General features: G+C 38.5%; 1 protein-coding gene across 1 annotated transcript in view; it reads right to left on the bottom strand.

The window, feature by feature from the left end:
- CEP57 (centrosomal protein 57) overlaps positions 1–14,875 on the bottom strand; it is a 41,213-nt gene extending 26,338 nt beyond the window's left edge. The window contains exons 1-2 of the mRNA XM_059413133.1: positions 14,637–14,875; positions 279–435 (exon numbers count right to left, since the gene is read on the bottom strand). Coding sequence (XP_059269116.1) covers positions 279–435; positions 14,637–14,681 — 202 coding nt within the window. The 5' untranslated portion in view covers positions 14,682–14,875. The remainder of the gene's footprint in view (positions 1–278; positions 436–14,636) is intronic.
- Positions 14,876–15,142: the final 267 nt, after the last annotated feature.

Raw genomic sequence — 15,142 nt, 5'->3', positions numbered from 1 at the left:
AAAAGAAAAGCACTGTATTTTGACGAGGTTAAAAATAGGAAAAGGGAAAATAGGTACTCTTCTTTTTTTTTTTTGAGTGAAAGTGAGCACGTGTGTGTGTGTTGGGGGGGGGGGGGGGGGGAGATCATGACCTGAGCATAAATCAGGATCTGGATGCTTAACTCACTGAGCCACCCATGTGCCACTCCTCTAATTTTAAAATACCTAGAAGACATAAGAGTTTTAAAGCAGTGGATGAACAAACAATAAAAAACATCTATTTTGTCAGGCTCTATTACCTCTGCTGTTACTTTCTGGATAGGCAAATGTAGGCTTATTTGGGGAGCGTCGTAGATCACTATTAAGGAAAGGCTTATCAGGTGGATATACTACATACGGAGATGAGGAATGGTGAACCATACTTCCATCAGACCTTGAGGGTTCGACTACGATGTTCTGAAAAATAAAAATATAGAAATTACCTTTCAAAATTTTACACTGCAAAAAGGATGTAAATACACACATACACACACACAGAGGTGTGCACGCACGTGTACACACACACACACACACACACACACAGACAATTTGTTCCTGAGAACTGTACAGCTCATGTTCCATTGATGGTGACAACAGAAAAAAGAGAGCTCACTGACCATACACAACAGAATTCAATCATTATTTTAAAATAATAAAACTTTTCTGTGTTTCTTATGTGCATAAATATAGCCATATAACAGACACTGTAAAAGGAAATAATGTTCAACAACCTGAATAGAAATGCTGCACAGAAACACTTGAATATGATACTCATAATAAATGTAATATGTTTACTTAAAAATATGTAGTGTAAAATATAAATTCAGAAAAGTAAATACTGTCTTTTTATAGTATCTGAAACTGCTACAAAATGACTGAATTAATCTCTCTCCAATCAAGTAAGTAATTCTTGAATATTTATTAAATGTCCAAGACTCTGTGGTATACAGACAGACAGACATAGTTCTTGCTCCAAAAAATTTATATTTAGGAAAAAAAGGTGGGGGAGAGCAATTAGAAATACCAAGTACCCAAGTATAATTGTGTTTTTTTTTTTTTTGTTTTGTTTTTTTTAAAGATTTGCTTTATTTAGTTGAGAGAGAGCATGAGGGGGGAAAAGGTCAGAGGGAAAAGCAGACTCCCCATGGAGCTGGGAGCCTGATGTGGAACTAGATCCTGGAACTCTGGGATCATGACCTGAGCCAAAGGCAGTCCCAACCAACCGAGCCACCCAGGCGCCCTCCAAATATAAATTTTAATTCCAAAAAAACACTATTATGAATGAGATTTGGTTCAATTAGGGATTATGTTCCACATGATTTCAGTTTCAGGGGATGCTAACTGTGGTATATTGTTAATTGTAGATGATTTCCTATTGGTAGAGAGACCTAAAGCGGGGAAAGTAATGGAGAAACTGAAAGCTAAGGTGGAAGATACAATTATACTTGCTACTCAGAATTCTCATTTATCTTTCTTTCAAATAACCACAGCAAAATCAGTTCTCAACTCTTACCTTTGGAGAACTAAACTAGACAGCACAGAACAATCTATGTCCAGAAAAGCAGAAAGGGACAGTATAATAGTGTACTGTACTTTACTGTACATAAAGAACAATAATGGTAAACAACCTCCTGGAATAAACGAAGGCAATCAAGAAAACCACACAGTATCTAAATCTTATTAAAAATCAAAGACTGTTCCCATGTAAAACCATATAATTTTCCAATTGATTTAAGAAAGCAAATACAAAACTAAATTATGGCTATGAAAACTAAAGAAGAGAGTAAAGACTTGGAAAAGATAGAGGTAAGTCTGAACGTGGTACTCAAGTAAACTGATGTTAAATCAATAGCAAAAAGTGTGTTCACATGCAACAGGACTGAGCTGACATTTATCAAATTTTTGGCAAACTGACATCAGGTTTTTGGAGGTGGCCAGAAAACAGGGTGAATTTTCAATTCTTAAAATATATTATACTGCCAAAGCTCTTACAAAGCACCATGAATTATCACTTAGCTTAATTTCAAATATGATTCTTCCCAGAGAACCTTAGATTTTCATACAACCTACTAGAATCCTATCATTTAACAGCTACTATTCAAAGTAACTGGACAGGAAGTATTCCTTATCAATATATATGTATGAACATAAAATGCCTGCAAATTTACCTAAGATTTTGAAAACAATTTTTATTAGAATTACTGAATACTGTACAGATACTAACAGGACTATGCATAAATAATTTACCTTCGAAAAACCCAAATCAAAAAAAGAAAAAAAAAAAAAAAAAAAAAAAGAAACCATCTTCATTAAATTCACTGCTTGCTAGCTCTTATAAAAACTACCAGTTCAAAATTTATCCTTTCTGAAACATTTTTCTAAAGCCAACAGGTACAATGAAAAGATGCTCAACATTCATTAGTCATTAGGAAAATGCAAATTAAAACCACAATGAAAGGGGCGCCTGGGTGGCTCAGCTGGTTAAATGCCTGCTTTCTGGCTCAGGTCATGATCTCAGAATCCTGGGATCCTGCCCCACATTGGGCTCTCTGCTCAGTGGGGAGCCAGCTTTTCCCTCTCCCTCTACCCATCATTCCCCCTGCTTGTAGGCACTCTCTCTCTCTGTTAAATAGGTAAATTTTTTAAAAATTGCTTTAAAACCACAATGAGAGATCTCACACCTGTTGAGACTGACCACCATCATAAAGACAAAAGATTACAAAAGCTGTCATAGATACAGAGAAAAAGGAACCTTTTGTGCACTGTTTGTGGAACTGTAAACTGATAGAGCCACTACAGAAAACAGTATGGAGGATCCTCAAAAAATTACTAATAGAACTACGACATAATCCAGCAATGAATATATCCAAAAGAAATGAACACTAACTTGAAGAGTTATTAGCATCTCCATGTTCAGATCATAGCAGCATTACTTATAAGAGCCAAGACATGGAAGCAATGTGTGTCTGTTGATGGAGGAATGGGTAAAGAAGTTGTGACATATACAATGGAGAATTATTCAGCCATTAAAACACACACACACACACACACACAGAAAATCCCACCATTTACAAAAGCACAGCTGGACCCTGAAGGCATTATATTAAATGAAGTCACCGTATGAACTCAATCATATGTGGAATCTAAAACAAAAAACCATACTCTATGGAAAAAAATCACACTGGTGGTTACAGAGTTAAAAAATGGGGGAAAAGGGGAGCTGGAGGAAGGTGGTCAAAAGATACAAACTTCCAGTTATAAAATAAATAGTAAGGATGCAATGTACAACATGACAACTACAGCCAACACTACTATATGATATAGAGGGGTTGTGAAGGCAGGATATCCTACAAGTTTTCATCATAAGGAAAAAAGTTCTTTTCTTTGTATTCATATGAGAAGATGAATGTTAGCTAAACCAATTTTGGTAACTGATTCACAATATATGTAAATCAAACCATCATGCTGTATGCCTTAAATCTGGATGGTGATATATGTCAATTATTTCTCAATAAAACTGGGCAAGGGGAGAGATTTATCTTTCAACAAAATCTGTCACATATATATCACCAAAATATTGCTTAGGTTGAGTCAGCAGACAAATGATGAAACTTTATGTTAAAATCTAAGCATACTATTTAAAAAAAAAAAAAAAAAAGCTTTTCTAAATGAGTCCATTTTCCAAGTCAGCCATCTCATTTTGAATTTTTGAGTTTAAGCAATGAATGTCATTGTTATTTCAAATGTGTTGATTCAGTGTCTTCATTTGCTACCAGCAGTTTAAATCACAGGAAGAATACATAACTCAAAAGCAAAACAGAAAATAAAATGGCCTGTAAAATTATTTACAAGAACTATTTTGAAATAAAATTAAACCAAGAAATACAAAACTGGCAACTCTTAACATATGCACGCAAATGTATATAATAAAAACAGTAGGGAATAAAATATTGTATATACATATAGCATTATTCAGCCTTAAGGAGAGAAATCGCATTACATGTGACATAATGGATAAACCTGAGAGGAATTATGCTCGGTGAAATAAGCTAGTCAAAAAAAGAAATACTTTACAATTCTACTTTATTATAATGTGTCCTAAAGTAGTCAAACTCATAGAAACTGAAAGTAGAATGTTGGTTACCAGGACTGGGGAGATTGCAAAGTAGCGCTGTTAAATGGACAGAGAGTTCTGTAAGATGAAAAGTCTAAAGATGTTTCACCACAGTATTATTATACTTAACATTACTGAACCATATACTTAAAAATGTTTAAGATGGAAAAGTGGTAGGTAAACACCCAAGAAGAATAATATAGCAAGAAAAAAACAGTATGTGTTAATAGACACGTCTTTCTAAGCGAGAAAAACAATTGGGGATAAGTTGGAAACTTCAGGTAAGAGAAGAACCACAGAAACAATCTAGTATACCCTCCTTGTCTTATAAAAGAGGAAAAGGAGGTTCAAAAGAGTAGACTTGCCTACCCCACTCCCAAGCCAATCTCATCCCCTACAGAATCAGAGGTGGTTAACTGAACAAGTATCTAGTTCTCAAAAGAGAACCACCAGCTTATCTACACCCGTTCATACATTTCACCTTCCCTACGCTGAAACAAGGAATGGGGTTTGTTTAACCAACCTATCTCCTCCTACCTGTTCAAAGCCTTGGTTCCTATAAAACCCCTCCCCTCCTGATGCTATTTCTCTCTACAAGATCTCTCACATTGTCATTAAGGACAAAATAAACAAAAGCTTTCCTGAACTTTAGGACTCTCCTCCAGCTCCTGCCTCATTTCTCTGAGCTTACAACAAAGGCCCTTAAAGTAATTGTTTGTAATTGCTGCAATCTCTTAATCACCCCACCTCTTACCCTCTCTAATCAGACTTGAGTCTTCACCAGTTCACAGAAACAGCTCAGCAAGCTCACCAGGGACTTTTACATTGCTGACTTTGAAGACCTCCCAGAAGCATGTGATACATGTCACTTCATCCCAACACTTTCCTTAGAAGATGGACCACACTCTGGTTTTCCTATCAACACAGGCCTCTTCCTAAGAATCTCCTTGGCTCTCTTCTTTCTCTTTCTAAATGCTGAAGTGCTCCAAAGCTTAGTCCTTCTACTTCTGGTTTTCTTCTACATGAATTCCTTTGATCTCATCAACTTGTAGGGCTTTGAAAAGCCTTTACTTGCTGAGACTTTCAAGTTTAAATATGGAATCCAGAGCTCTCTCGCTCTCAAATTTTATATTCACATTAACCTTACTACTCATTATTTCCACTTGGATGGGCACCTCAAATTTTACATGCCTACAACAAATTCTTGAATTAACTCCCCAAACCTGTTCCTCTCCCAGCATACCACAACAATTGGCACCACTTTGCACCCAGCTAGCTGTTCAGGTCAAAACCCCTGGACGAAGTCATTTCTCATACATCCCACATCCAATTTTTCATTATATCTTGTTGGGTCTCTGTCTTCAAAATATGTCCAGAAACTCTACAATTTCTCACTAATTCCACTACTAATGCCCTGGTTTACACCACTGTGATCTGTTGTCTGGATTGCATTAATAGCCTCCTAATCACTCCTGTCCATATCCCCTTAGCCTGTCTCCAAGTAGTAGTCATTATGCTTTGTTTTTAAAAAACAAGAATATTAGAGTAATACCCCTAGCTAAAACCCTCCAATAGATTTCCATCACAGAATAAAATCCAAAATTCTCACCATGGTTTACTTATTTGAGTGAGTGAATGCGTGTTAAGAGTGCACGTGCAGGCACACGAACAGGGGAAGGGGCAGAGGGAGAACCTCCAGCAGACACTGTGCACAGCCTGACATGGGGCTCCAATCTCACTACCTGAGATCATGACCTGAGGTGAAATCAAGAGTCAGAAGCTCAACTGACTGAGCCACCCAGATGCCTCCTTACCATGCTTTTTATGGCCCCACGCAGGTATCTGACCTCAGGCTAACTCTGACTTCATTCCCTCCCACTCTTTCTCCACAATCCTCTGTCCCCTCATTATTTCCCAGCTATACTGACCTACTTTTGGATTTCTAAAATGCACAGTACACTTTTTTTTTTCTAAGTTTACCTGCCTGGAAAGCTCCCTTTCTCATGCCACTCAGTCATCTGCTCAAAAGTCTTGTCAATAAGGCTTTCCCTGATAATAGTACCTAAAGTAGCACCATTCTGTCACTCTGTTGCCTTTATTCTTTTTTAAAAATGCTTATCCCTACTTGATATATTTAGTATCTCTATGCCCTGTGGAATTAAAAAAAAAAAAAAGTTTTTGTCTTTGGTTCCTAACACAGAGATTCAAAAACTCCGGGAATTTCTTAAGTGGTGGCTGTCTTTGTTATACCAAGAGTGGGACCCTCTAGACAGCTTCGGGATGAGAACTAGTAGCCAGAAACCCAACCAAGTGACTAGCATTAGAAATTTCAGCCCCACACCCTGACCTCAGAAGGGAGGGGCTGGAGATTGAGTTCAATTAATAATGGCCAATGACTGACTAAATTTTAAGTACATGATTTATATACTAATAAAACTCCTGAACAATGAGGTCTCAGGAGCATCCAGAGTGGTCATGGAAGCCCCTTTATATCTTGCCCTATGTGTCTCTTCCATTTGGCTGTTCCTGAGTTGTATCCTCTATAAAAACAAAACAAAACAAAAAAACAACTATAATCATAACTCACTTTCCTGAGTTCTATGAGTCATTTTAGCAAATTAATAAATGTGAGGAACAGGGGTCATTGGGAACTCCTTCATTTGTAGTTGACTGGGCAGAAGTGCAAAAACCTACCTTCAGCACACCTGGGACTGAAGTAGGGGCAGTCATGTGGGGGCTAGTCCCTTAACCTATGGGGCCTGAACTTTATCCAGCTACTTAGCAGCAGAACTGAATTGACTGTAGGACACCCAGCTAACACAGGAGAACTGATGCTGGAAAAACATAGTCATTCCCACTGTTTAAGTGGGAATAAAGTTTAAGTTCCAATAAAAACACCTGATAAAGGTATTTAATAAATTTGTTGAGTGAATTCATTATATAATTCCTCTGTAAAACAGGAAAACTTCACTGTCCATAAAACTGAACTATTTTACTCAAGTATATAAATTATAAAATTATATATATTTATAAAATATAAATTACAAAATATAATTTCCTTTATGCCAAACAGAGAGCACAAATATCATAGAAAGACTGGGCAGAAAGGATTAACATAGCAGACATGAGACTACTGTACTTAAAGATGTCTGCTTATGAGGTGGTTCTTGGCTGGTATCTGGGAACCTGAATTTTGGGAATGTTCCATGATTGTCAGCAGTCCCCAGGACCAGCCCACGGTTTGGGGATTTGCTAGATGGACTGAAAGGACTCAGCAAATAGTTACACTCATCACTAGGATTTAATATAGCAAAAAGGATTCATAAGCAAAATCAGCAAAAGCAAAAGACCCATCGGGGTGAAGTCTGTAAGATACCAGGCACAAGCTTTCAAAATTCCTCTCTAGCTGCTTAAATGATGTGCTTAATTCCTCCAGCAGCTAACAGTGACAATTTTTGTGAAGTGTTTTTTCACCAAGGCTCCTTAGACTCAGTGGCCAAAGTTTTCACTGGGGGCTGTTACATTCCTGACTCCCAGAAAGAAAGCAGGTGTTCAGCATAAGCCACATTGTTTGTACAAACGGTTTAGGCAGAGTGAAGTACTCATCATTAAAGTTTTATGTTAGTATATGAAATTGTTTCCATTTAAGTCCACAGCTGCCTACCAAGAACTAACCCTGCCAATAGAACTTTCTAAAGATAGCAGATTGATCTGAGATGATAGAAGATTTCAAGTGAATTCTTCTTGCTTTCAGTGCCACATGCCATTCGATCATGGATACCTGAGAACTACTGAAAGGCAAAGGATCTTTCAAGTTGAATTAGGCTCTCCCCATATATATGTTATATATATGTACATACGCAAAATAAAAACAACACACACCTCAAACTTGCATGGTACTTTAAAATTCACGTATCCGTTATCTTAGATGATCCTCCTAACAATCCTGACAAGAAAGTATCTTCACTTAGAGTTCAGAAAAATGTATTTTTAAGGACCCTGAACATAGAATCTTCGATTTCCAGATTCTACAGAATTTCTATATTCTATATTTTTTCCAAGCACATTCATATTCTCCTGTAGTTATTACAAGAAACCCTGAAGGTAGCAAATATTATTGTCCCCACTGCAGGTGAAAAAAGCAGGTTAAGAAAAGTTAAACCACACACAGCTACTAAGGAGCCGGAGTCTTACTCCTAATCAGTATGCTTTTCCAAGACCCAAAGCATTCAATAAATATTTTTCCAACTAAAATGACAGGATTCTAAGAGGAACTTTCAGGATTAAAGGCAAAATGTTTAATCTGACCAATTTCTTCCCTGGTAACTTTAGCTCCTACTTAAGAACACTTATGATTCAAGTATTTATGGAATATCTCTGTGTATGGCACTGCATTAAGTATGAAAGATGATAAGAAATTTATATTATTTGCCTTCTTTTCAAATGGAATGTGCAGGAAGAAATGAGCTGGAAGAAATCAGGCACATAAAAACTTAAATACAATTTAGCAAATCATACTCAACAGAAAAAAAATACAGTATGATCAAAATGGGGTCATTCTAGGAATGTTTATGAATGACTGAACATTAGAATATCCATTTTACTTTAATGTGAAAATCCGTATGATCATATGTAAAGTAATCAATAAAATTCAATACCCAGCCATTATTAAAGAACTATTTTCTTACTGTAGTAAGCAAGTTTACAAAAAAACATGACAACATATTTAATGGTACAAAATTTAAAACATTCCTTTTAAATTCAGGAGCAAGTCAAAGATATTTACAAAGCAACTAGTAAATGTTGTGCTGCATTTCATAGCCTGCATATTAAGATAAAAAAAGGATAATAAACGTTAAGACTGAAAACAAAGAATCAAAATTTCACAGGTTAAGATCATCTAAATAGAAAATACCAAAAAATTCTCAATTATTAGAATTAGAGTTTAGGAAAGATTAAGAAAATTAATATGAAAAATGTACATAACAGTTCTATATATCAGTTAGAAAATGCAACTTATGAAAATATATAAAAAATGAGCTAGAAATAAATTAAATGATGTACAAGACCTGAAATTATAAATTTTATGGAAAAATGTTAATGTTCAAAAAAACTGGAATAACAAGACACAGGCAGAATACTGTCTTAAAGACATTGGTTACTCCCAAATTAAACTAGAAATTCAATGCAGTTTCAATTGAAATTCCAACAGCAGATATAATTTATAATATATAATTTATAATTTCTATTAAAGAACAGTGGAGGACCAAGAATAGCTAACATTTCTCTTGAAGGAACAAGGAAGATAGGCAGGTACTCTCTCAGAAATATATAAAGGAGAATCATTAATACAGTGAGTATATAGGGATAGACAAATACAATCACGGAACAAAGAGCCCAGTAAAACAAACATACATATATGGAAATATACTGATAGCTACAAATGCAAACCATTCGGGAAAGATATACCTAATAAGCAATATTGAAGAAGTTGTGTATTTTTTTTTTTTTTAAGATTTTATTTATTTATTTGACAGACAGAGATCGCAAGTAGGCAGAGACAGGCAGAGAGAGAGGAAGGGAAGCAGGCTCCCTGCTGAGCAGAGAGCCTGATGCGGGGCTCAATCCCAGCACCCTGGGATCATGACCGGAGCCCAAGGCAGAGGCTTTAACCCACTGAGCCCCCCAGGCGCCCCTGTATTTTTTTTTTTAAGATTTTATTCATTTATTTGACAGACAGAGATCACAAGTAGGCAGAGAGGTGGGGTGGGGGAGCGGGGGAGGGAAGCAGGTTCCAGAGCCCAATGCGGGGCTCCATCCCAGGACCCTGCAATCATGACCTGAGCTGAAAACAGAGGCTTTAACCCACTGAGCCACTCAGGTGCCCTGAGAAATTGTACATCTTAAGCAGAAAGGTTAAACTGGATCCCTACCTCACAGCACACAAATTAATTTCAAGCATATTAAGGACTTAAAAGGCCCCAACTTTAAAACCTGTATAGAAAAACACAAAAGAATGTCATTAATGTCCTTTGCTTCAAGAATTTCCTTTTTTTTTTTTTTTTTAGATTTTATTTATTTATTTGACAGAGATCACAAGTAGGCAGACAGGCAGGCAGAGAGCGGGAAGAGAGAGAGAGAAAGAGGAAGCAGGCTCTGGGTAGAGCAGAGAGCCCAAGGCGGGACTCGATCCCAGGACCCTGAAATCATGACCTGAGCCGAAGGCAGAGGCTTAACCCACTGAGCCACCCAGGCGCCCTGCTTCAAGAATTTCTTAACCAAAAAGCACTAAACATAAAAATGAAAGACTAATAAATTTTATCCATGAACATCAGGAACTCCCATCAAAAGGTATCTTAGACAAGTGAAAGACAAGCTGAAGAGTAATTAGAATAAAGCTAAACAGGCAAGCATTAACTTCCAGAATGCATAAAGAATGAGTATAAATCAACAGGAAAAGACAAACCAATTAAAGAAAGGCAAAAGGCACAAGCAAGCATTTCATAGAAGAAAAAAAAACTACAAGTAAAGTTATGAAAAAATAAAAGGTGCATTGTCTACATTGATAAGGGGAGCACAAATGAGAACAAGAACAGGATAGCATTTCATACTCCCTTCCTGGCAATAATTCAGAAGTGAGACCATACTACATGTTCAAGAGGATATGGATTAAAGGGAATAGCTGCTGGGAACATATCGGTACAATTTTTGGAAAACAATTCAGCATTATCAAAGAAAGCCAAAGATGCACCCTCTATGATCCTGCCATTTCAATCACAACTCTATTTGCTGAACTATTTTCTTTCTTCTTCCTCTTCTTCTTTTTTAATGATTATGTCCTTAGTCACTAAACATATTCCGCAACCCACCACCGAGTTGGAACCCACAGCCCAACTGGCAGTTTAAACCACTGTTGCCCCTCTCAAACATTTTGGCTTTGGGGACTCCTTTACACTCATAAAAATTACTGAAGATCCCAAAGAGCTTTTTGTTCATGTGGGTTATACCTAGATGTTAACATACTTACTAATTTAAAAATAATACACCCATGATGTTACCATAAATATAATTCTTGAATGAAAACTAACAGCCATCTAAAATATTTAATGAAGAATTTTTTACAGATCTCTTTAATTCTTAATTTTAAAAAAGGCTACGGGGGGCGCCTGGGTGGCTCAGTGGGTTAAAGCCTCTGCTTTCGGCTCGGGTCATGGTCCCAGGGTCCTGGGATCGAGCCCCGCATCGGGCTCTCTGCTCCGTGGGGAGCCTGCTTCCTCCTCTCTCTGCCTGCCTCTCTGCTTACCTGTGATTTCTCTCTGTCAAATAAATAAATAAAATCTTTAAAAAAAAAAAGGCTACGGGATTCGTGTATTTGCTTCTGCATTCACTCTACTGAATATGCTATTTCGGCTGACACAAAAGAAAATCTGGTCTCCCACAAAGTGGCTGGGTAAGGAAGATAACTGTAGACCCTCTTGGGAGGGCTTCAGGGACCCCCAAAGGTCTTCAGACCATGCTTTGAAAACTGCTACTTTAGAGAAATTTTTGCACTTGTAGAACTTCTAAGGATGATCACAAGAGAACTATTTTTGAATGGCTGGCAAACTAGTGATTAACAAAACTGGCTTTGCCATTTACTAGTTGTGTAAACTTGATTTAACCTCTGTGCCTCATCTGGCTCATTTAAAAATGGAAATACTAATTAGTTAATACATGAAAAGCACTTAAAACCATGACTGCCATATAATACTATATATTTTATAATCCCAAAACATAAGCTGGTGGTATGTATGAGAGAAAAGATGCATGAAGAAGCATAAAGGAATTCATTTTATTAATCTCAAAGATAAATCTTTTATATATTTAGTATTAAAAAATCTATGATATATTCATAAAACTTAAGAGGAAAAAAATATGGAGCATATTAATTACAGGGTCTGGTTAAAAAGTCACAGAGACCAGTTAGATTAGTTTATTAAGTCCGAAGTGACGTAAGAGTTCTGACTATGGATAGTGGGAAAATAAAAAAGAACTGACAGGAAAGATACTCCTCTATTTCAATTCTATACTGCCTATACTTCTACTTAATGTCACTGTGCCCAGTCGAAGCTGCTTTCCTGAGGCAGCCACTACTGAAAAGATACATAGCAATCATGTTATATGTTACTGGCTGTTGTTACTCTTCTCACTGCTGTTGCAAAAAATACCTAAAAAACAAAATGAAACAAAAAAACCTGAATGTATCACCTGCTTCCATCTTACTCACATTTGAGATTTACATAGCAGCTGCTTTCTCAAGAATGCTATTTGTGAATTTACCTGTTAAAAATCCTTACCTAGTAAAAGCATCCCTATTTATTATAGCATGCTCCAAGCTGGGTTTATGAGTGTTGAATAAAAAGGAATTTTTTAATATGAATAGTTAATAAATCCTAAAATCTGAGTATGAGTAGGCTCTGAGTTTATGCTGCAGTTTTCAAAGGATTTTGTGTGTGTTATTTTATGATCGGCTATTTGCTAAGCTGAATGTTTTAAATTTTGTTGGAAATGTCAGCCTTATTTATGACAGGACAGTTAAACAGTCTGAGGAGGGTCATTTCTGATATGCTAATAATCTAAATTTAGTCATTTTTGTTTTTAAACTGACTTCCAAGTTAGTTTGATGTAGCAAGTCAAATTAAGAAGATCGTTATACTTTTGATTTCCCAAAGATCCTAAATATTTGAAAAGTGTATTCTTGATATTTAGAATCCAAATAAAGCTGAGCTTAATATATAGAAATATATATGCTTTCCTATTGAACACTCCAGGAAATTTATGATCTGGCTACCTTATGGAATAAGGTTTGACAGCACATCCCAATACCAGTGCTCAGCTAAGTGGACTTGGCAGAGTATAGCTCAATTAACATTTGCAGGAGTACTTCTTGCTCAGTCTCCTCAGTCTCCAAGTGCTAAGTTTTGAAAGCAGTGAAGAGCCTTCTTCTCCCATTAAATTTAATTCATCTCAGCTCCTATATAATCTCAACCATCTACTTAGGGACACTTCCTCCTAACAGTTCCTCTTTTTTTTATTCCCTTTCACTGACCTAATTCCGGAATAAACTCTATGTGCTTCATTCATTCCTTCTTCTCCATCTTCTGACTGCTCTGCAAATTCTACTCCCGTTCTGCAGAAACTCTGAGTTATTTCGGGCCTCATTATCATAAACCTGAAGTCACCAAAAGCTGAAACTGAGGAAAACTGTCTTCCAGAGGTGACTCTGTTCTTAATGCTCCCTAACTTCTTCCCCTTTAGTGTGTAGGACATTAACTTTACCCTGATAGTTCTCTGTTTTCTTCCCTATCGCTCTTTTTTCACGTTTTTACCTACTCCCACAATTCATCTAACCCAACTCTACCACCACACGACTTTTGCTCATTCCTAGTTTCCTGAAAGCTCCTCTTCTCTTGGCATATACCTAGAAATGCCATTGGTGCCTTTTTCTTCTTTTCAGTTCTTGTGACAAGCATTTACAACTCCTTCACCATACAGCTCACCTAGCTGGCTCCATCTTCCCTACCGGGAAACTGTTTCTAGCCTACCAAGAACTGCCAGCCACTCATGCCTAGGTTATTTTAGGACAGCAACACTGATCAATCTGAACTGTGTAACAGCCTGATTACATGCAGTTTCTCCTCAGTGCCGACTCCTTCAGCGCAGGGATTCTACCTCATTCACCTGTGTCATCTTAGATACTCAAAGTATGCAGGCACTCCGCTTTAGCTGGAAAAAAAAAAGGCTATAATGGCTCTTACTTGAGACTCCTCCCATTTTCTGCAGGATCCCAAAGTGCCGGATCCCCAAATACTAAGCACCGACATTGCAATTCGACAAAATAATAATGACTGAACTGGCTGGGGGCCCTCGGAGAGGCGAAAACCATGTTCAGGTTCAACTGTCCCTGCCGCCTCTCTAGAACTGCACGTACACGTTGCAAAGTAATACCGAAGGGGGAAAGCGCGCGCTCTGGGTACGAGCAAGAACAAAGTCCCTGGGAATACGCGAGGGGAGGCACTGTACGCAATGGAATCAGCACAAGCAGCAACTAGTAAGCGCTTCCCACTGAGGACTATTCAACAGCTGCCAGTTAAGGCAATTGCCGAGCCCACCTGGTCTCGGCAAGTTTCCAAGAGGGGCCGTTACACACACGTGACCAAAGCTGCAATGTTTTCGCAAGGCCAGGGCGTGGGTAGACACCCTAGCGAATCCTGGCAAAGTTCGGTAACCTGCGCCTCTAGGCCGGAAGGTGAATGAACGGGGGAAGGAGGCGGGCCAGGCCTGTTTCGAGGTAAGGGTGCAGCCTCGACTGGGGAACAGGGGGTGTCTGGAGAGCAAGGGGTGACCACGCATCCCCGGCCATTCCCCAGGGTGGGGTGAGACGCTAGGCCCAGAGGCTTTGAAGGGTGAGGAAAAGCAAAGAGGCGCCAGGACCGAGCCCATTCGAACGTCAGCCGCTTCTTACCGAGATCTGAGAACCAGAGGTCGCAGAGACCGATGCTGCCGCCATCTTCCTGCCTACCGAGAGGACCTCCGCAGCCCTGGGGGGGTCCGGGTTCTCGAGCTTTTCTTCAAGATTCGAGAGCCGCCCACCAGGGGCGACCCTAAGCCGAACCCCTGATGGAAGGGGTTGGGGTGTTGGTGCCCGGTGTAGAAACCCCTGCACACACCCCCACAGGGACGCCCACGCTCAGAGCGCACACGGAAAAGGCAACACGTCCTAACGGACGTCTTGAGTAGCCAATCAAAAAAGCGGACGTCTTCCGGTAGTAGGGGCGATTCCGCCTCTTCCCTCGCTGACGTCACAAGGTAGCGCATCGCTGAAGCCGCGGGCGAAGCTAACGCTGCGGGCTACCCCACGGCTCTGAGGGAACTCTACAAAAGGACGGGCCACATCGAGGAGGAAACGTGGGCCACGGGTTGTGTTGTCTCCAGTGGCAATTGAATAGAATGACTGAAATAATAAAATGC

Source organism: Mustela nigripes, chromosome 1, assembly GCF_022355385.1.
Source record: "Mustela nigripes isolate SB6536 chromosome 1, MUSNIG.SB6536, whole genome shotgun sequence".
NCBI classification, from domain to species: Eukaryota; Metazoa; Chordata; class Mammalia; order Carnivora; family Mustelidae; genus Mustela; species Mustela nigripes.
The sequence above is the reverse complement of the archived record's forward strand: the minus strand, read 5'-3'. Positions and strand labels throughout refer to the sequence as shown.